At 46.0% G+C, this 20,948-nt stretch overlaps 1 protein-coding gene across 3 annotated transcripts in view; it reads right to left on the bottom strand.

Moving 5' to 3' along the window:
* CCDC3 (coiled-coil domain containing 3) overlaps positions 1-20,426 on the bottom strand; it is a 57,271-nt gene extending 36,845 nt beyond the window's left edge. For 2 of the 3 annotated variants that reach the window (XM_067534922.1, XM_067534921.1), the window contains exons 1-2: positions 19,968-20,426; positions 17,491-17,665 (exon numbers count right to left, since the gene is read on the bottom strand). In XM_067534922.1, the coding sequence (XP_067391023.1) occupies positions 17,491-17,665; positions 19,968-20,356 (564 nt within the window). In that variant the 5' untranslated portion in view covers positions 20,357-20,426. Of the gene's footprint in view, positions 1-6,173; positions 6,409-17,490; positions 17,666-19,967 lie in introns of those variants that run through there. The other variant, XM_067534923.1, reaches the window with a different exon arrangement.
* Positions 20,427-20,948: the final 522 nt, after the last annotated feature.

The following is a 20,948-nucleotide window of genomic DNA, read 5'->3' as shown; positions in this document are numbered from 1 at the left end:
GGTGCTCCTGATCCCTTGGATAGAGGCTGAATGCATGCATCAAAGAGCAGGAACTGGTCCAGATATGTCTGTTTTGTGCCATGTGAATGATCCTTCCCTACTGTTTAAGCCATTCTTCTTCACCCTAGAACACTTCCTTTGATTATAGATTTTTAGGACCATGTAGAATCTGGATGGCTTCAGTCGCCAGGTTTAGGTACAAAAAAACTTGGGAGCCCTTGAAAAATCATTTAATTGGCTGGCCCGATCCCAGCAACCGGGCCCAAGATTCACATTAGACCTGCTCCATCCCCAAGCTCTTATACCACGTCAGCTAAGAGTTCAGAATGGAGGGCTCGTTGTGTAGAGACCTGTCGAATGGACACACATGTGCTTAGTTCTCACTTTTCCTGTTTGTATAACTCTTCATTTCCTAGTTCCAGCCAGGACTAGATGCAGAAGCACTGGAATATGCTTATTCTATTCTCCATAGGTTCTTAATCCACGCTTATCACTGCAGTATCTGATTGCCGTTCAGTGGTGCGATACGCAACGTGACTAACCTCCGTCCTGTGTGTTCTCTCATGCTCTTCTCAGGGGACGATGTGTATGCAGGAGCATTTGGGGTTTTCCTTTATAATATAGATATACACATTTCCACATGTATATAGTAACACCAAGGCTCTTTGCGCAGTATATCTAACCTATCTCCAGACATAGGCAATCTCATGAGAGAACTCGGCTCTCATCAAATTCCCACCCAACTTCACATTTAAGAGGCTATGGTTAGCTTGGACGCTTCTCTCAGCAAAGGCAACACTTATTTTAACTGTGAGATGGGGGGAGGAGCTTGACGTTCGTTCCCTGAGGGGGAGGCAAACCCATTCATCGAAGACCATTAATTAGATGTGACAAGGCAGAAGGTCGAGATAGGAATGATGCCCCAGAACAAGCCTACAATTTGGGATGACAAATGGTGCAACAGTTTTTAAATCTAAGCATGTTCTACGAAGTCCCTCTCCTTCTAGGGTGGGACTCATAGACTTTAAGGTCAGAAGGGACCAATATGATCACCTAATCTGTGGCACAACGCAGGCCACAGAACCTCACCTACCCACTCCTGTAGTAAACCTCTAACCTATGACTGAGTTACTGAAGTCCTCAGATCATGGTTTAAGGACTTTAAGAATCCACCAGCAAGTGATCCCGAGCCCCACGCTGCAGAGGAACGTGACAAACCCCCAGGGCCTCTGCCAATCTGGCCTTAGGGGAAATTCCTTCCTGACCCCAAATATGGCGATCAATTAAACCCTGAGCATGAGGGCAAGACTTACCAGCCAGACACCCAGAAAGAATCCTCTGTAGTAACTCAGAACCCACCCCAGCTAACATCCCATCACAGGCCATTGGCATATTTACCACCAGTGGTCAAAGATCAGTTAATTGCCAGATTAGGCTGTCCCATCATACCATCCCCCTCCATAAACTTACCAAGCTCCTCTCATCTCTGCCTTTTCCCTCCGGCCAGACCCTGCCCCCTTGGTGCAAAGATACTAAATGCCCCTGAGGTGGGAGGACGTGTGTCTGAATCGCGTCCTACAGGTTAGGTTAGTGAATTAAGGGGGCGGGGAGGGAGGAGTAGCCTCTATTAGTTAATCCAGTTCATCTTCCTGCCAATGGAAGGAAATTGATCACTTCACACACACAGCCCTTGGCTGAGAGCAGCTGATCAGTGGTCAGAAAGAACAGAGATGCTGCCTAGGCCCCCTAAGGAAACACTGCTGCTGCAGGCATTGCAGCGTTACCGTGCCCTAACTGACTGCACCCTGGTTGTGGGCCCCAGCAGCACGGCTGGGGGTTAGGCAGCACCAGTGCAGAACATGACTTGGAAAAGTTCTGGAGGGAAGGTCAGGCTTCTTGAACCCCTGATCAGTGCCAGCCCCTACCCCAATCTCTAAACACGTGGAGCTGAGTCCTCATTGCCATCTGCAATTTCCCACCCACGGTGCTTGTGGAAGGAGAACCCAGTCGGTCAGCATGAGCGCTGTATACCAGCTGAGGTAGATCCCCCCCAGCCTGCCTCCTGTGAGAATCCAGGCCAGCAGCGATTACCATGCCACAAAACACTAAGTGATTTTGTGAATTTGGCAGAACTTGTGTAACATGTGCCCCTGAATAATTACAAGCAGCCTTAAGCCCTGATTGTTTTCATTCATCTCCGGTTTGTGAAAGGATTCCCATTTAACCCTTTGGAGACGGGCATGCGCACACACCGCGTGCAACATCTGTTTGGCTGGTAGGCTGGAAACTGCCAACCTTGTAAGAATTAAAGGCAGGTTAGGCATAATTGGATACAGACGGGGGTTTTAGTCATCCACGCTCCGCTGATGGATAACAATCAATTCTGCGCTTTTTTGCTTACCGTGTTACATACTTACCACCTCCTCTGTGTCCTCCCTGGCATCCACAGACGTGCCCCTCCCATCTATTCAAAAGGCGGCTTCTAAAACGTTTCTTGGTTCATCTGAGCGCGTCACCCGCTCTCTGACTCCCAACCCTTCTACACGACATCAAGTTTAAACTCCAGGCCCTCTCCTTTGAGGTCTAGACAACCGCACCTCTGCCTCCCTATCCACGCTAGCCTCTTATTGCATTGTCTCCTCTCCTCTCTCTGCCAGCGATGTCTGCCTGGACCAACCGTTGCTGTGCTTCTCAAACAACCATCTCTGGTGCTTCTTCCCATGGCACCCAGTGGCATGAAATGTCCTCCCCGTTGTGCTGCGCTAAACCACTTCCGTCTTTTCAGTCAAATCTTCACTGAAGACTTGCTTCTTCCAAGACGGACGTGGGCTGATCATAAAATATTTTTAGTTAAAAAAACAGCCCTTGTAATAGACGGCCCAGACTTTGCATATGCCTGAGAGGAGTAACCCACATGATCTTATCGCTGTAAACCGCACCCCTTTCCCAGTCTCCTCCCCTGTAACCCCCACTTTATAACAGAATGTTCAAATTGTAACGAGGTGCTCTTTCAGTGCCAGGATCTTGGGTACGATTTTCAAATGTATGTAAAATCAGTGAGACTTGTGCTCCTAAGTCACTTGGCCCTAGATTCTCCAAAGAAATCCCACCCCTGGTCTTTCTGTTTATATTATAAGTGCCCAGAACACTTCTGAGAGCTGTAAACTTAATAGAAACGGTAAGGAATGGACGTTTTCCATGGATGGACGAGATCATTTTGTGCCCTTTAATGCTCTGTTTTCCTTTTGCTATGTGTTTCTGTTAATGGTGTGTGCGCATGTGGGAGGAGAATAAGCCTCTAATTAGATACCAAGCAACCCTGAAAGAGTTGATTACCTCAAGATGTAGAGGAAGATTTAGACATTAATCATGTCACCTCCACAGAGCGCGAAGTCTGTGATGTCACCCAAATATGTCAACCGTCTCCTCATCTCAGCTCATCCCAGACACTTGCCAGCAGTTGCCTGTGTTTTCTAATATTGCTTGCATGCATTTAAATTAAACCCAGAGCGTAGGAATGGGTGTCACGTCTTTGTGATGGATTATTAGGAAGGAAAACCAAGCTGAGCAATTTATTCACACCACTGTTCAAACGACAAAAATTCTGTGCACAGTTGCATTTCATGCTGCTAGGCTAATGTGGTGACAATTGCTTTACCAAATGGATGGCCGGGGAGGGGGAGGGGGACTATTCCTAATCAGCCTTATAAAAATGGTAGCTTTTAAGTGATTGGGCCTCATTCTGGTTTATAACCAAGGCCACGTGGAACTGCTAGGCGCTTTAAAGTGAGAGCAAATTAGATTTATTTACTCCCACCTCCGGGTCCCTTTATACAACCAGGGCAATGCAAAGGGGTCTCAACGTACATAAGAATCAGGCCTAGTGAACTTAACTGACCTTTCTTCGAGGAGCCAGATGTAAATGGCAGGCCAGCTTTAGGCTGCCTTTTGAGTGAGTATATGCATGGAAAGAGATGGGCCTTTATCGTCTGTGTCACACACCATTCCTTCCATTCTTAACCCTGGAGCATGAGACAGTTCTTCAAGCACTGGGGGGTGAGTGTGGTAAATACGTTTACAAAACAAGCATTTTAAAGTAAACTTAATTCCTTTCACTCTTTATTTTATCCCACTGGATATTTTGAGTCTTTAAATTTAAACTGAAAGCTATTGGCATTATTAGACAGATTATTCCAGTGCACAATGACTAATGTGGATACCCACTTTCACTGGTGATCTAATCAAAAAGCCATGTTAAACTAGCCTAAAGAAGAGGGCTGTGTAGCTTGAAAGCTTGCCTCTCTCACCCAGAGACGTTGGTCCAATAAAAGATATCACCACCCCCAAACGAGCCTAATGACAGTCTTTGTTCTGGCACTTGGGATGAAGCGGCTTCCCGTGCAGAAAATAAAGCCAAACAATGCTGTTTTAAACTGGTTTAAATGTTTAACACCATCTGATTTGTTCAACCAGAGCCAAGTCGCAGACCAAGCCAGGACAAAGCAGGTTAGAGTTAAATTAGGAGACCTCCATACAACACCATTCCTGTGAGTCAACATTTTTCCTATTTGCTAGCAGAGTGCTAGGGGACAATGGTGCTGCTGAAGATGCTATCTTTCAGATGATATGTAAAATAATGCTCTAGCCCGTTGGGGGGGGGGGATAAAAGACCCCATTGTTTTTGCTTTGTTAAGAGAAGGTGTTAAAACTACACCAGTGCATGATGCTAGCTCCTATTCACTTTCCAGATTCCAGCTCGGAATCGTATCTTGCCTACCTAATTTTGCCCTGCGGTTTCAGGTGGCAATGGTATTCTCCATCAATGTCCTAAACTGTGGGGGCAGAGCCAGGCAGCTGACACGTTCCCCCATACAGGGCCCTGCATTCGGTGGCAGATCTATTTCAGAGATTGTTTAATGAGGCTCAGTTAAAGGGATTGGTGCAAAGGGAAATGCTGGTCCCTTCCCATGCTGTAGAAGTGCAAAGCATTATTATTTTAACTGGCCTTGTGGTTGCAAGGAGTGGAGGGGAATGTCTCTCTGAGAGGCGCGGGGATGGCAATCTTACCACACAACTGCAGCACTGTGAACAATGTGCTGTGGCAAATCAGTGGAATGAGACTGCCATTTTTGCTACTGCTCCCTTGCCTACCTTGTTACTGGAGAGAGCTACATCGCTAACGTACCAACTGCCTGTTGTGCCTGTGTCACAGAGCTAGGCCTCGTCGCCACTGCGACAGCCGACAATCGGGGGTTCCATGCAGGCGCCTTTCCCTCGAAACAGTTGCGATCGCTCTCAAAGTGCTGGGGGGAAAGCACCGCCTTGCCCTGCCCCTGCCCACAGCACATTATTTGGGTTTGTTTAACCAAGGAGACAAAGGAACCGAGGGGAGCCTATCTGCGTATTTATGAAGTGGGTTTGGTTCTCAGAAAGCCTGTTACTAACAGCCTCTGACCCAGACTGACTGACTGCCACAAGGCTGGCCTTTGAGTTGGAGAAAGCTGGGTAAATGGGTTGGGCCTGCTGGCTTGGCTGACAGCACATTGCCCAGGCATGCAGAAAGGCCAGGTCTAACTTAGGGCTCTCTCACGCAGGATTGGTAGTAGCAGGGACAGCCTCGTAGTCTGAGCTGTCGAGGCAGAAATACAAGAGAGCTGACCCCACTTCCACAACAAGGACAGCTTCTACAGACAAGCGTGAGGACTGCAGACACTACATTGCCTTCAATTAGTACCCTTCCCCGCCCCTCCCCACATTTAAAATGTATGGCCTATACCTGTATCGAAGAGCCTGGTAATGATTGTACACGGTCATGCCAAAGGGCCAGTTTGGAGTGTCATAATCCCTCTGAAAGACAGAGCTCGGGGCCACAAAGGCGGGTGAGGCAATATTTAGCCACAGCTCTGACACAAGTTGAAGAAAAAGGGATTTAACAAGGGAGGAGAAAAGATGGGAGGAAATCCCATGGCCTTCACTTGGACTGAACTTGTTCCTGAAATGTGTGTGAAGGAGATGAGAAGCCTTCCTTTTGGGCTGGGGTGAGGGAAAGTCTAAACTCAAAGCCTGGGGCCTCCATCGGGACAAAACCAAACCAACTCCTAAATGATCATTTACTCAGTGTTCTTAGAAAGACGTCTTTAAGTTTGGTTTCATTAGTGACACAACTGATTCTGATTAAGAGCAGTACTAAAGGAGATTCTATAGTCTCTACTCATGGTCAAGGGTTGGACTGAGTGGCTCTCCGTGGTGTAATGTAAAAATACTTCCCTGGTGTCACAATCAGCTTCTTTGTTAAGCTTTCATTTAATAAAAATTAAACATCTAGCCCTTATGGTTTTGAAGAAATCCTTCTGGCCTTGAACTGCGGCTGTGCTGTTCTACGGAGTCTGCAGCGGGCTCACCAGATGCCTAGAAACAAGGGGTCAAATCTGTCTCTGGTACACCACCATGGACTTAAAAGGTTCACTCCAGGGATGAATTTGGCTCTGTGGCTCAGAAAGGGGTGTGTGTACGCATGCTGTTTTTCTAATAATATGAAATAGTTCTGAAATTATTCACGTGTACATCACTAAGTCCCAAATTAATATTTTTTAAAAACATTAAAAACCTCATCATAAAATAACTTCTCTTATCTGATTGCCTATTAGACTGCTCCATTGTCCAGCAGGACAGCCTGATCAGATCATCACAATATTATGGCACTCTAGGGTGCCACCAAAGAACTGGAACCAGTCATTGTGATGCTGAAGTGTCTAAAAAGAAATACCAGTGTAAATATACTGAGACTAATTTACATGCTGAATGCTTTTCTTTACTTGGGGGCATTGATCACATAGATACAGGGTTAATTTACTACCCAATTAGATCTTTGGAGGTCACTTTGAAGGTAATCCTTTCTCTCCTAGGCCTTGGTGTGAAGCTCATTGAAGTCATTGGATAGATGCCCTTTGATGTCAGTGGGTTCTGGATGAGGCCCGTTACTGAAAAAGTTAATGTCTCTGTATTGATCCCTTTAATGATGCATGTTGAGTCATTTCTTTGATTTCCCATGTTTAAAATGGGGGAAACCTGGCTTGTAAAGAAAGCATAGCTGGGGTTGGTTCTGCTTTGAGCAGGGGTTGGACTATATGACCTCCTGAGGTCCCTTCCAACCCCAATCTTGTATGATTCTATGATTGTTCTGCAAAGTAGAAGGAGAGTGAAAGACTGAGCTATTAGCCGTTAGTAACTCAGGGAGACAAAATCTCAGTTTAATAATAAGTATAAGAATTATTTAACACACATGTAGCACTTTTTATCCCTAGATCTCAAATCACTTTACAGGGGTGGATTAGAATTATTATCCCCATTTTGCAGCACAGAAAGGCAAAGTGACTCACCCAAGGTTGACAAGAAAGTGACCCAGCTGGGAACAAAAATAAGGGGTGAAATCCTGGCCCCGTTGAAACCAACGGCAAAACTCTTCTTGGCTTCAGTGGAGCCAGGATTTCACCCCAAGACTCCTGACAAACACACCCCAGGGTCCTATCCATAGATTTGTCGGTGTGCACTGCCAGCGAGTGAAAGTCCCAAGGACAAATTCTAGCTGCCAATGTGCATGAACCACTCCAATTAAAATCAATGGAGGTGAGCACAAGGAGAGCATTATGTGGGCTGCACATGTCAGGATATGTCTACACTGCAATCCGAGCTGTGACTGCAGCATGCGTAGACACACCCAAGCTAGCTTTGATCTAGCTAGCTTGAATAGCCATAGCAGCATGGGCTAGTCACTCGAGTACATACCCAGGGTCCCTCCCAGGCAGGGTTGTACGGCCTTTGCTGCTACAGCTTTGCTGCTACTGTTACTTGAGCGAGGTAGCTCAAAGCTAGCTCATGTATGTCTACATGTGCCGCAGTCACACCTCTGATTGCAGGGTAGACATTCCCTTAGACGTCTGAGCTTCAGTGCTGCAACACTGGCATTTGTATGGGTAGAAGAGTTTCCACAGCCACTCAATGGTTACTATGATCATACCAGGAATTGCTACTCTACAGAGCTGGGAAAATTACAGAAATTCCTGGTAGTCACATTCTCTGTTATAAGAGGAGACTCTGAATACAGTCTAGAGAAGAGAGTAAGGGTCAAACCCTGTAGACCCTGACTCATGTGAGGAGTCCACTGAAGTCACTGGGTCTCCTTGTGTGAGTGAGGGTTCACAGGATTGGGTCTAACAAGTGGCACGAGGCAGCAGTAAAGTGACCGCTATTGACAGCAATGAGCCTGGGCTGCACAAATCTCTGAGAATGCAGAGAGCTATTTGCAGGGTTTTGTTAAATGTTCATTTTGTTAAATGAAAAGAGACCTTTGAGGCTGTTTCTAGAGCCAGAAGTGAGCTAGCTAGTGATTGTACTGGAGCCAATACAGGGGCAGTTTGGTATGTCTATTTATTGGGTTGTCAAATTTCACCAACTGTTTGATACATCTGGGGCTCTCCCCTGAGGGGGCCCACAGGAGAGCGCAGTAAAAATGTGCAGCTTTAAAGAATTTGAATGAGCGTTTTATTGCTTTTTAATTTTTTGCATGCTAATGCCCTGTTAAAATAAAAAGAAACTGTTGTGACTGCAAGATTCCTTTTCCTAGGCAAAAAGTTCAGTCTTGTGGGAGGAGGGCAAAAGGATTGATTCTAACAATCACTTCTTAAAATTGTAACTAAAAGGAAAAATAGCAGCACTTCCACATATATTATCTCCACCTACACCAGTTCTGGAGTTATACCAGGACTGAAACCCAGTTAACTGCGACTAAATAAAAGAAGGGGCCCTCGCTCAGGGCTATATGATCCCAGGGCAGAGTGGAAAAAAATATAGCAACTTGTTATATATCCAGCCTCAGAAGCATAAGCACTGGTCAAAAGCCTTTACTGGAGTCAGGCACCTGAGTGACTTTGAGGAAACTGATGACATCAGCAGACCAGAAGTACAGCAGAAAGTTGGCACTTTGCAGCAGATCTGCAAACATCACTAAGAGGGAGAGGTCTTTGGGAGGAATCAAGACAAAGCCCAATTACTCTCAACAGAAACTTGGAAACAAAATGCAACTTGCTACAGAGAAGACATCCCAGAGCTACTGTAGCTCTTCCTAGTGGTGAATACAGTCACCTGAGTGAAGTTCTGAGAATAAAACAGCTATCGGAAAACCATGGATAACACATGACCTTCCATCGTCCCAGACTCCAAGGGGCTCAGAAATGTTCAGCTGAATTTGCTTCCAACAACTGCAGGAGGAGGAGGAAGATTTGTGCTTCATCCCCAAGCAGATATACTTAAGTTTAGGTTCTTTATCATGAGTTCTCTCTACTACATGCCCAAGTGGTTTCTAAGAAAAACATTTTCACATAGTGCAAATGGTACGCTATGCTTCAGTTTACTACGCCTCTGTTTTGGGGATTTCCGCCCCACGCGTTTTGCCTCCTTCTCTGTCCCCCCACAACCACACATGTGAAACTGTCACCTGAGTTCCATCTGTGGCCTGCAGCACAAGCCTGGCATTGATTTCCATAATACTAATATGTTTGCCTGATGAGATGCTGTTAGGATAATTCCAAAGTTCACCTGGTCAGTTTCACAAAGTAACTGACACTATGCAGATGGGTGAGGGTCAGTTAAAGAAATGTATTTTAGATTTAAATTCTGCACAGCTGAGAAATGCAATTTGTTCCCAAAAGTTTAAGAAGAAGGATGTACTGAATATATGGTTATGAAGTTTTTCTGTGCAAGGGAGCAGTGTACAACTCCCTTCAAATCTACACAGTGGCATAGAAGAGTATGTGTGATCTATAGCAACAATCCACAATGCAAGCTTAGATCCTCATCCTTGTGCCCAACTCAAATACAGTCTGGAGAAGGCACCCCTCGAGTCATCAGGAGTGATCTTATATTAAGGGACAGTCAGAAAGGGCCAGATTTCCCAAAGATGTGCATACATGTTAGCAGTCCTACAACTGGGTGCACCTGTCTTATCCTTGCAAACACCAGAGATCCGTACTAAAAACTCACATAAATATGCAGTGCAATTGTATGTGCAATCACCACCTTTAAAGTCTGCCTTTTTCAAAGCATCCACACCAGAGACCTATCAAAAGTAAGACAGGCAGAGGACCAGAGGCAAATTTAGGATTTCAGAAGGCTCCCTACAAGGAATGAACCTGAAACTGAGAACAGGAGGTTTCCTCACTAACCCCATTCCCATCACGCACACACTGTTCTTGTCCGTACTCAGCCCCTACCTGACACTTCCCTCAGTTCTGCTGTCTCAGAGATTTGAGAAGCAATGCCCGGAGGCAGGGCTTTATGGCTGTTCTATTCGACAGTGACATCACAGCATCCCGTGTTCTCTTGTGGCTGAACCATCCGATCTGCAGGGAGCGAGATCGCGAACAGATGTCACACAGGTAGGCTTGGCAGGATTCGATTGAAATCGCTATGTCAGTATATGTCGACTTCTGCTGCCACGCTGAAATCGATGAGAAAAAATAAATATCCATCGGTAACAGTTGGCGCGAGTTCACCCTGCCTTACCCCCCCTCCCTGAGCCTGCAGGGACCTGGTGTCGCTGGCTCTGTGGCCCTGCAGGGAGCCCCCTGCAGTCCTGCTGTCATTGGAGTGAATGAGTGAGCAAAGTGGCAGTCCTGGTGGAGGGTCTCTGCTCTGTCCTTCCAGGACCATAGCCTTCCCCCCACTTTGCATGGGCAGGGATGAGCTGTCACTGGCCCTATGGTCGTGCAGGGAACCCTCTGCAGCTCTGCTGTCATGGCCACCCTTGCGCACTCACCAGCCGGAAGTTGAAGAGCCATCCCTGGACAGGGTGACCTCCCATGAAGCCAGGGGCTCGTCTTCTTCCTTGCAGTCCGGGAAGGAAGTTGCTGCTCTTCTGGGCCAGGAATGCAGCCTCCCCCCACACCTCGTGCCTCTGGACCACCTCCTTCCCTCAGTTGGTGGAATTTTATCCTGGATGTTACAAGCCACCCGGAGAACGGCTTTCACCAGAACATCTTGCGGCATTCTGGCAACATGTTTGTCGAGTCACCTGATGTGTCTGTGGTAAACAGTTCATATTCCACACCCATATAAAAAAAGAATGCCATCACTGCTGCAACGGATATCATAAGTTTTGTTGACAGTTTGATGGTATGCCGGTTGAGTGTCCTATGGTGAAGTCTTACAAAAACCTGGCTTGCCTTTCATGTTCTGTTTGACCTAGGGAACCATCACTTGAGGTGGTACTGCAAGTTATTTAAAGTGATGGATTGATGTTCTTTAGTTTTGTACCAGTGATGATATTTGGTTCAGTGACAGTGGTTGCTAGGGCTGGTTGGTAGAGGACTTCAGTTTTTTCCAGGCTGATGGTGAGTCAACTGTTTAGTGGCTTCTTCGAACCTGTCAAGCATAAATTGTAGGTCACTTTTCACTAAGCCCCGATCCATACTTACCTGGCGATTCAGCGGCAGTCGACGGGAATTATGCAAGTTAAGCAGAGTAGCTTGCATAACTACCGTCAACTGCTGTGCTTCCCTTCTGCGCGGCATCTTCACTGTACTGCGCCGACGGGAACTGCATTCCCGTCGACACAGCACAACGCCACTTGAGGAGGTGGTTTACCAGCGTCGACTTCTGGATTGATTGAGCGTGACTTCTCTGACCGCTCAATCGATACAGATAGGTCGATCTGACGGTGGTGACTTTGCCGACGTCAATATAGACATACCCTCCGTCTAAGTAGAGAACCATAATCCACCAAAAAAAAAAAAAGTAGCTTCAAATATGAGTTCATCAAAGACTTGTTTTTGCAGCAAGCCTTTGGAGATTGAAGGGTTTTCCCATCAATTCTGTACCTTAGGTAGATGCCCTTTTGAAGGTTGTCAGTTGTATAATTTAGAAAGGCTGCAAAGAAGAGACCAAAGAGGACTGGTGCCACCCCACAGCACTGTTTCACCCCATTAGATATAGGGAATGGTTTAGAGAGGCCACCCTCTGAGAGTACTTGACCAGTTATGTCTGTGGAATTGACATATGATAATGGTGGGGGAGCCAAATTTTTCAGGAATTTTCCAGAGGCCATTTCTGCTCACAGTGGCAAATTATTTTTTTAGATCAATGAAGAGAGCATACAGTTCTGTGTTTTGTTAAATGCATTGTTCCTGACTGTCTCACAATGAAAATCATGTCTGTGATGATCTTCCAAACTGATCTAAATCCACATTGGGTCTCTGATAGAAGCTTTTCTGATACTGTTTTGACAAGTCAATTGAGCATCGTACGACTGAAGATTTTACCACCTACAGAAAGCATGGATATACCCAGGTAGTTGCCACACTCATATTTGCAGCCTTTATATTTGTATTGTGTAATTATGATTGCATTTTTGAAATCCTGAGGAATTTTCTCCATTTCCCAGATATCCTAAATAATTTGGTATAGATGAGTTTTGGGGCCTGCAAGTTTAAAGATTTCAGTTGGCATGCTGTCTTTGCTCAGTGATTTACTTGACTGCATTTGTTTGATAGTTTTTTGCACTTCCTCAATGGTAGGCAACTGAGCAATTTCTTAATGTATGAGATATGGAGTTAGTTCCTCTAGCACTTGTGGGTTGACAATATAGAGGGATGGTTGAGTAGCTCAACAAAGTGCTGCACCTATTCTTCAGAGATGCTTCTCTTGTTCTTCATTAAGGTAAATCCACATTTGTGGAGTACCTGGTCCAAGTTTTGATAGCCTTTAAATGGCCTTCAGGGAGTCATAAAGCAATTTTATGTTGTTTATATATGCGTACAGTTGTATTTCTACTTTATTTTCCCACCAGTTATCCTGTGAAGCCATCTTTGCGCCTTGGCTTTCAGGTATTTAACTTTATCCTTCTTTGTCATTTTGTCAAGACCTAAACACATTGTTCTTTTCCTTGAGGATCTTTTTGATTTCATCATCATTTTCATTAAACTAATCCTGGTGTTGTCTTTGATTTTTCACTGAGAGTTTCTTCCAAGTCTTGAAGGATGGCTGATGTGAATATATTGCACTTTTTGAGTGTGTTCTTGGGTGAGGATGTAATGCTATCAAATTTTTCCTTTAAGTTTTCCCTCAGTTTGTCTTGATTAAATGAGTGTCTCAACTTTGCCATGTTCCAATTCAGTTTAATCCATTCAGCGTTGTTTGTTTCACTGAAGGGCAACACTGTGGAAACTGAAAATGGCTCTGATCATCCTGTGGTTGGTTCAACAGTTTGCTTCTTGCTTGGCTCTAGAGATTGTGATGTCCCTATCTCTTTGCATATAATGACATAGTCAGGTGCCAGTGCTGTGCTCTTGGATGCGTCCATGAAGTTTTTTATTTGTCCACTTTCCTGAAGCTTGTGTTGGTAATAACGAGCTCATCCTCAGTACACTTGCGACGTAGCAGGAGACCATTACTGTTTGTTTTTCCGACTCCGCTGTTCTTTATTACACCACTTCAAGCCTCAATCCTGACATTAAAGCCCTCCAGTAGTATGCGTGTGTCCCCCCTACGTGTATGTCATCCAAATCAGAATAGAACTATTCATTTATTTCTTCTGTACTGTTCGTGGCTGGAGCACAAGCATTGACAGGAGCTGCAAAGCGTGAATTTCCAGTGGGAAGTTGTGGAGTCAGTAGGCATTCAGCTTTGCCCACAGCTACGTCTTTCAGTGATTTCAGGAGGCTGTTTCTAATGGCAACAATGCACTGGTTTTTCTTTCTCAAAGAAGATGTAGCCACCTCCTACTTCCTTTAGGGAGCCTTGGACTGCAAGTTTGGTTTCAATAAGGGCAGCTATGTCAATGCTATATTTAGTAGGCTCCATTGCAATTAATGCTTTCAGGTCTTGATGTGTTATCACTGTCCATTAGAGTCTGTATATCCCATGTCACTGCAGTGAGAGATCTTGTTTTTCTTACAGCATGCCTGCTGTGTGGATGAGCCACCAGTTGCAGTGAACTAGCGAAGTTAAAGTTGGACAGGCAATGTTTGGGGCATCTTTTCTAGCCCCTTCCCTTACTGGAATGAGCACTGATGTCCTAAAAAGGACTGCTCAGTCACTGGGGTTTAGCCAAACAGCCTTGCTTCCCAGAATCCCAGGCTGAGTGACCAGAGTCCCAGGTTGCCTGCGTGCAGGTTTGTGTCTATGATTCCCAGTGTTCTCCTATACCTGTCACTTCGCCACTTACCCAGTGCTGCAGGACTTACTTTCTTAATTTGATAGAGGAGTGCATGAGATTTTTTTAAACCAAGGACCGTTGCCCAGGGGCAATCTCACTCTCCCAGCTGCTGAAGTCGAAGACCAGTGGCACGAAAAGTCGTGATGACTAGGAACTTCACTAGCTGCAGCGGACAGCTATTGATACCTTTTGTGCCTTCTCAAGCCTTATATCTACTACAATATATTGTTGCACTGCCTTTTCAGGAGAGGCAGGGCTATGCGTACTAACACTTCAACATAGACCTTAGCCCAAGCCTTCCCCAGGCTGGTAATTCTCATGGCTTCTCCCTGAAGGTCTATCCGACAGGCTCTCTGTTACCTCAGAGAAACCCTTAGTGCCTGATTTCCACTGCCCTGCACCATGTGTAGCCATTTACTCTAAGGCAAATCAGCTAATGACAACAGGGTGAGTCCACAAAGTAACTTTGCACCACCACACAGGAATCCTAACGCCTAACGGTGCCACAGAGACAGTCTCCTGTTGTGTTGTGCCCCCCATCCACCTCCCCAAGCTGCTTTTAATAGTGTTTTTTTAAACTTTTAAAAGCTCAAAAGAGGACTATTCATTTTTTCCTGCAAACTCACTCACTCATTTACTGTGATGGGAACTCAGCGCATATATAGCATCTTTCAGTTTAAAAGGGAGGAAGCGGTGCTTGGTTGGATGGATTTGGAAATTGAAATATTGAAAATTGAAATGAAAATTGCATTTTGGTAGGATGAGTACAGCTGAGAAAAATGGGAGAGAATCAGAGGCATTGCATTTGTCTGATGTGGGGAAGAAGTGAAGGAGACACTAAATGTTCAGTGAACAGAGGAGATCAGGCACTTTCTTTGGAAGGAGACAGTGCTATTACTGGGAGGAGTGAGGATGAATCACTGATACCTCCAGATCACTGCAGCCCCATAGGATGTGTCCTGTCCTTCCCAAGGATGGGGAATGCCTGCCTGAAGCGACGGTGCCAAGGGAAACCAGCACTCAAATGGCAGAACAGAGACCTTACGAGACCCAAGATGAGTAAGGGAGAAGCCAGTCTAGACAGTTTTTAAATTGTGCAAAGGCAGCTTTTCTTTTTTATTGTAAAGAGAGGTGGAGGGGAGGCAAGGTGCCTGCCAGCTGGCCAGAATTTATCCACTCAGTGTGATTGCCTGGAAGTCTTTAAAAAACAGAAACCAAAAAAGCCACCTCAGACCAAACCTGTAAAACAAGCAGCTGTAATTCCAGCTCACAGCTGCAAAGGGAGTCAGAGAGCACAACAGCTGAAACGTACTTTTGATACATGTGTTTCTAAGTTTCCCCCAGTGGCCTTTGGATTGGGGATTTTGCCTTGTGACGTCCAGGAACGTGAACGGGCCAGAGTCATTCCTGGCGTAGCCAGGTGCTACTCCAGCAAAGTCGAGTCGATTTGCAGCCATTCTTCTGGGGCATATGGAAAATTGTGGGGGCACTGGAAGGTCAGATGAAAGCAGTGGTTTTAAATACATGCTGTCCTGACAAGAGTTATTCTGACCAAAGCGATTCTCCATTATATCCGACCTAGTGGCAGATAGGGGGCTACTCGCTGCTCCTTGATTCAGGGTGGCCTGGCCTTGGCTGTAATAAGGGCTGCACAGGGGCCAGTGGAGGACATGGTATAGCTGAGCTCTTCTCTGCCACTCCCCATTCCTTTCACTGTCCTGGGTATCCCTCACCCACGCCACAAAGCCTTGTCTCCTTACTTGGAGCAGAGCTGGGGTGGCTGGTGTAGGAGCCACCTCGGCAAGATTTATGCCAGCAGAGTTCCCCTGCGTGCCAAGTGGCCTTCCAGGGCTAGAGAATGCAGCCCCCAGTTCCCCTACGCGATCCCTGTGTATCAATAGGGTGAAACAATTTGAATAAATTACCCTCCACCTCCTTCCATGCTGACAAACTTTCACCCCAAGCAGCCTTTGAAGGATTGAAAATTCAGTTAAAATCTCTCCCCACCCCCCACATTAATTAATTGTAGAGCACCGCACCTGCAAACATCTCAGACTCTGAGGAAGTTAAGATGGGAGTCTGAACGTAGATGCTACCCCTTATCTGCTGAAATCCAGCCCCCTGATCTGGAGCAGAGGACCAACATGGCTGTCCCAGAGTGGGTGGTTTACACCACTGCATGGCAAATATCAAAGTGTTTTGTAACCTTGGAGCATTCCCCACATTTTACAGGTGGAGAAACTGAGGCAGGGCTGGGACTAGAATATCCTGAATCCCAGCCCTGTGCTTTGACTGCAGGCCTCTTATCTCCTGTCCTTATATTTCTATGACTGTGGGATCAGTTTGTAGGATAAACCTTCCCTACCCTCTCAAAAAACACCTGATTTCTATTGCCCACTCCAAACACATGCTTGAAAATTAGGGTTAACCTCAGAAACCCCCACTGTTTTATAAAAATTCCACCTGGTGGTGACTGCTCTTTTACCTGAGCAGTGTTCTGATTATGTTGTGCCACTGGCCAGCTGGAAAACCAGGAGCTAAAACTTTCTATGCTGGCAACTGGCTATTGAGCTTCTGCCATCATTCTCCCAAACAAGGCAAGAGAGCTCGTTCTCCTGTGTGTAAAACGTGCTGTTTTGTAAACCTTGCATGTATCAACATGACAGAAGTTGCAACCACTGACAAATGTCCAGTCATTCCTAAGCCAGAGAGACACTGACAATTCTCATAGCTCCTTGGAGAAACCACCAACTTCATAAAACTATCAGCACTGGCAGAAGAAAAACATGCTCCAAAAGTTTTAATTCTGAGGAATCGTCCGCACCAAAACGGCTAATGAAATATTTCACCTATTTATTTCTAAATCTGAAAGTAACACATGCGCACACACACACCCCAAACCACTGTAGACACACCCATCAGTGGTAGCTCCATCTGAGACTTGGCTTACTGAAAATGTGTTCTTTTAGAGCGCAGGGTGGGCCAGTCAAGGGCATAGATTTGGTGCCAGCAAGAGTGAGGTGGGCAGCTTGATAATACAGAAGATACTGGCTCAAACAATATCCCACTTGCAAAAGTCAAGCTCTTGCTCCCCTAAGCATTTCAGATAAGGCCTGAACACGGAGTCTGCTTGTGGCAAAACCATGTTACATTAAAACATTACATGACCATCTAGAAGAAAGATACCAGCAATTGCAACTGCTGTATACTTGTGTTTTCAAGTGATGTGGGGATACACCTATCCACTGAGGAAGAGGTAGGGTAGAACAGGAAATCCTTACCCGGTTGTCCTCTTGAATCTCCCAATCACTGGAGAAAGTTATGACATGTTGTGCCTGAGAGCAGTTGGAAAACTGGAAGAGACTGGAAAACATCCTTCTGTTCTCCTGTGTGTCTGGAAATATTGCATCCTGGAAATTTACTCCATGAGGAAGGAGGTTATAATTCTCATCCATTCTGAAACAAAAATCAGATAGGAGGGCTTAAGTAATGTCAGATAATGGGGTATTTCCCCCCCATATATGGCATGTTTCTCGCCCATACCAGGACTGTTGCCTGAATGGGCTGAATGAGGGGTGGGAGACTCCTTGGCGTATATTCTTAGAGGGTGTAAATAGCCATTGCTCCAGGACACCTGCTATCATGACAGCAATGTACCTGGCTCCAATCCTGCAATCAGTTCCACACATGCAGGCTCCTGACAGAGATGTCAAAACGGCTTCTATGGGCACAGGTGTCCTCCCACAAAGGGACCATTGCAGGACTGGAGGGATAATTTGGGATGATCCTATATTTTGGGGCGTTGTTCGATTTTTTTCTGTGCTTTATTCTGTCATTTCTTTACATGCTCCAAGAGATCTGGATGGGCACAATTTTAAATAATCCATAAATAACTAATACAAAATTAGTTTGTATAGATATTAGCAGACACCATCGAAACATGTTTTGTTATGCTTCTCTGCCTCCACTTCTCCAGGGTAAAATGCACTGAGTGTTTCTAAACAAGCTACTGAGTGAATTTCACAAATATTTTTGCACTGAAAGGTTCACTGTGACGGCTTTATTCCCCCATTGTAGTTTCTTATTCTGATGATGATCTTGAAATGAGGATTTGGCTGGTACCCAACAGAGCCAAGAGAAATCTTCTTGAGTAAACATTTAGGGATCAGTGCTAAACCCAGGTGCCAAACTTTTGAGAGAATAGATACTGGCACCTATCCAGACCAGAACCAAAACTGACCAGAATCTAGTGTACCTCAAAGAGAGGCTAAGCTGAATACAGCAGTTCTTAAATAGCAGTTCAGAATAAATTTGTTGCACAGGAATGCCAAATTATTGTTTGAAATGCTATATCTTTTTGGTCATGAAAGACATTACCATAGTTTGTTAATTAGCAAGATCACTGTAAGAAGTTAATACCACAAATCACCGAGCACGGATTAGCAACAAGATTGGAACAAATGCCATCTGCAGGGATGTTTATTTTTTAGAAAGTAGTGCTTCATCATTTAGTATTTTATCTGCAGGCTTCTAAAACAGATAGTGGGGAAAAAATCACTTTTACTGTAGTTCAGTTTTTAAAAGATAACCTGATTTGCATCTCAGTCATTAGCCAGAATGCTTGAAAAACTTTACACCTATCTCAGGTTGGAAAAAAATCAATAGCATGCTCAATTCTAAACCTGAACATAAGAATGGCCACACTGGGTCAGATCAATGGTCCACTTCGTCCAGCATTCTGTTTTCCGACAGTGGCCAATGCCAGATGCTTCAGGGGGAATGAACAGAACAGGGCAATTTATTGAGTGATCCATCCTGCCATCCAATCCCAGCTTCTGGCAGTCAGAAGTTTAGGGACACTCAGAGCATGGGGTTATGTCCCTGTCCATCTTGGGTAATAGCCATTCATGGACCTACCCTCCATAAACATACCAACTTGTGTGCCGAAAACATTCTAAAGGATAACTTTCCAAACGGTCTCCATGTATCACGGTGTATTTACTGTCTTCACATTTCAGCTGGCTAGTTATACAGTACTTCAGATCAAAGAAACCGACACAGATGATTAAAAGTTACGGAACAATATAAATATCAAACACTAAAAACCTAAGTTCCACACCAGCTATAAACGTACAATCCTTTTCAGCAACCAGATATAGCATAATGAATTGTTTGATTTTTGCTGAGGTCATAAAATCATTTATATATATGTCTGTCTCACGCCCTACATTTCAAATAAATTGAACACAGTTGTTTTACTTTCTGTAGACTAGGAAAGCACTCATTAAGCACCACTCCTTCCAAGAAAAATCACAATATAAAGTATTCTCCTTTGAACTGTGTCACATTCATATCGTCTCTGCTAGATTAATTTGTACCTGGCTGAGGAACAAGGAGTATGAAACTCCACTATCCAAAGTAAAGAGACTTGCTCTCCACGCGCTCTGTGCTGTTATCTCTAACAGAATTGTACAAGACTCATCCGTGCTATAGTTACAGCAGAGAACATTTGGTTTTTATTCACTCGCTATACAATATTGAGTCATTTCTGGCGGCTCCCTGTGTATTTCAGTTACAGAAAATTTACTGGTCTAACTTTTTTGTTTGCCGGGGAGAAGTTACAGAGATTCAATTGCACACAGAGGTGCTAGGAGATGCTGGGCTGAAAGTGTTATGTAAGGGCTGAGCATTTCTGGAAGAGAAAATGTGCTCTGGCTCTCGTTTTCAAGCAGGGAATGGCTCATAGGTTTTTACTCACCTGAGAAAGAAGAAGTAAGAATAATCCTGCATGACTGTGTGGGAGTGACAGGAGAAGTAGCCCAGTCCAGTGAGGTTGAGCCTAGAGCCTGCGGGAACTTCCAGCATGCTTCCCCACGCCTGGTCACATAGCATCTCTATCTCAGCCGAGTAAAAGAGCCCCCCCTCGCTGGCTTCGTATTGCCAGGGCAGGTAATTATACATGCTGTACAGCTCCTGGTGGAGGGCCAGCACCTTGGCGTACACTATGATCTCGGCCAGCTCAGCCCTGCAGCTTTCGCTCAGGGGTCTCCAGTCCGAGGGCAGCTGACAGCCCCAGCATGGGCCGAGCTGCCTTCCGAGGCTCAGCAGGGCGAGGAGGAGCAGCAGCCGCCGCCGCCTGTGCACCATGATGGATGGAGGCACAATACACGCCGGCCGCTGGGGCTTCCCCAGGCAAACGCGGCTGCTGAACTAACAGGATCCCTGCCCTGCGCAATCAACCCGCTTACAGCTCAGGGGCTGGGGAGGGCTGAGCCCCCACCGCGCGAGCCGGCGGCGTCCAATTGGAGTCACCCGGGGAGAGCGAGGGAGGGGCAGGGACAGCCCGGCCGCGGCGCCTTGCCGACCGCCCGCCTGCCTCGCGTGGGCTGCACACAGGCAGGAGCGCAGGCGCACAGGGGAACGTTTGAAAATTGGAGCAAGGCGCCTGGGGCCGCTGCGCGTCCGCTCCGCGCGCAGGGCACGGGGCGCCCCGGCCCGGCTTCTCCCTGCTCGCAGCCTCTCTGCGCTGCGGCGGGCTGGGTTTGGAGACGAGCCTGCGCGGGAGAAGGGGAGGACAGGCAGGGGGGAGGGAATAAGTGAGAGATGCCTTCGCGGCTGGGGCACGCATCTGGTGTGATCCCCGGCTCTGCCTCCCTCTGTGCCCCTGGGCAAGACACTTAATCCCCCTGGTCCAGATCTTCCAGGGTATCTAGCTGCTTTCCTGAAACAGCTGCCTCTG

The sequence above is a fragment of the Emydura macquarii genome, unplaced genomic scaffold, assembly GCF_026122565.2.
Source record: "Emydura macquarii macquarii isolate MOO-44397 ecotype Brisbane River unplaced genomic scaffold, CSIRO-AGI_Emac_v2 contig_3470, whole genome shotgun sequence".
NCBI classification, from domain to species: Eukaryota; Metazoa; Chordata; order Testudines; family Chelidae; genus Emydura; species Emydura macquarii.
The sequence above is the reverse complement of the archived record's forward strand: the minus strand, read 5'-3'. Positions and strand labels throughout refer to the sequence as shown.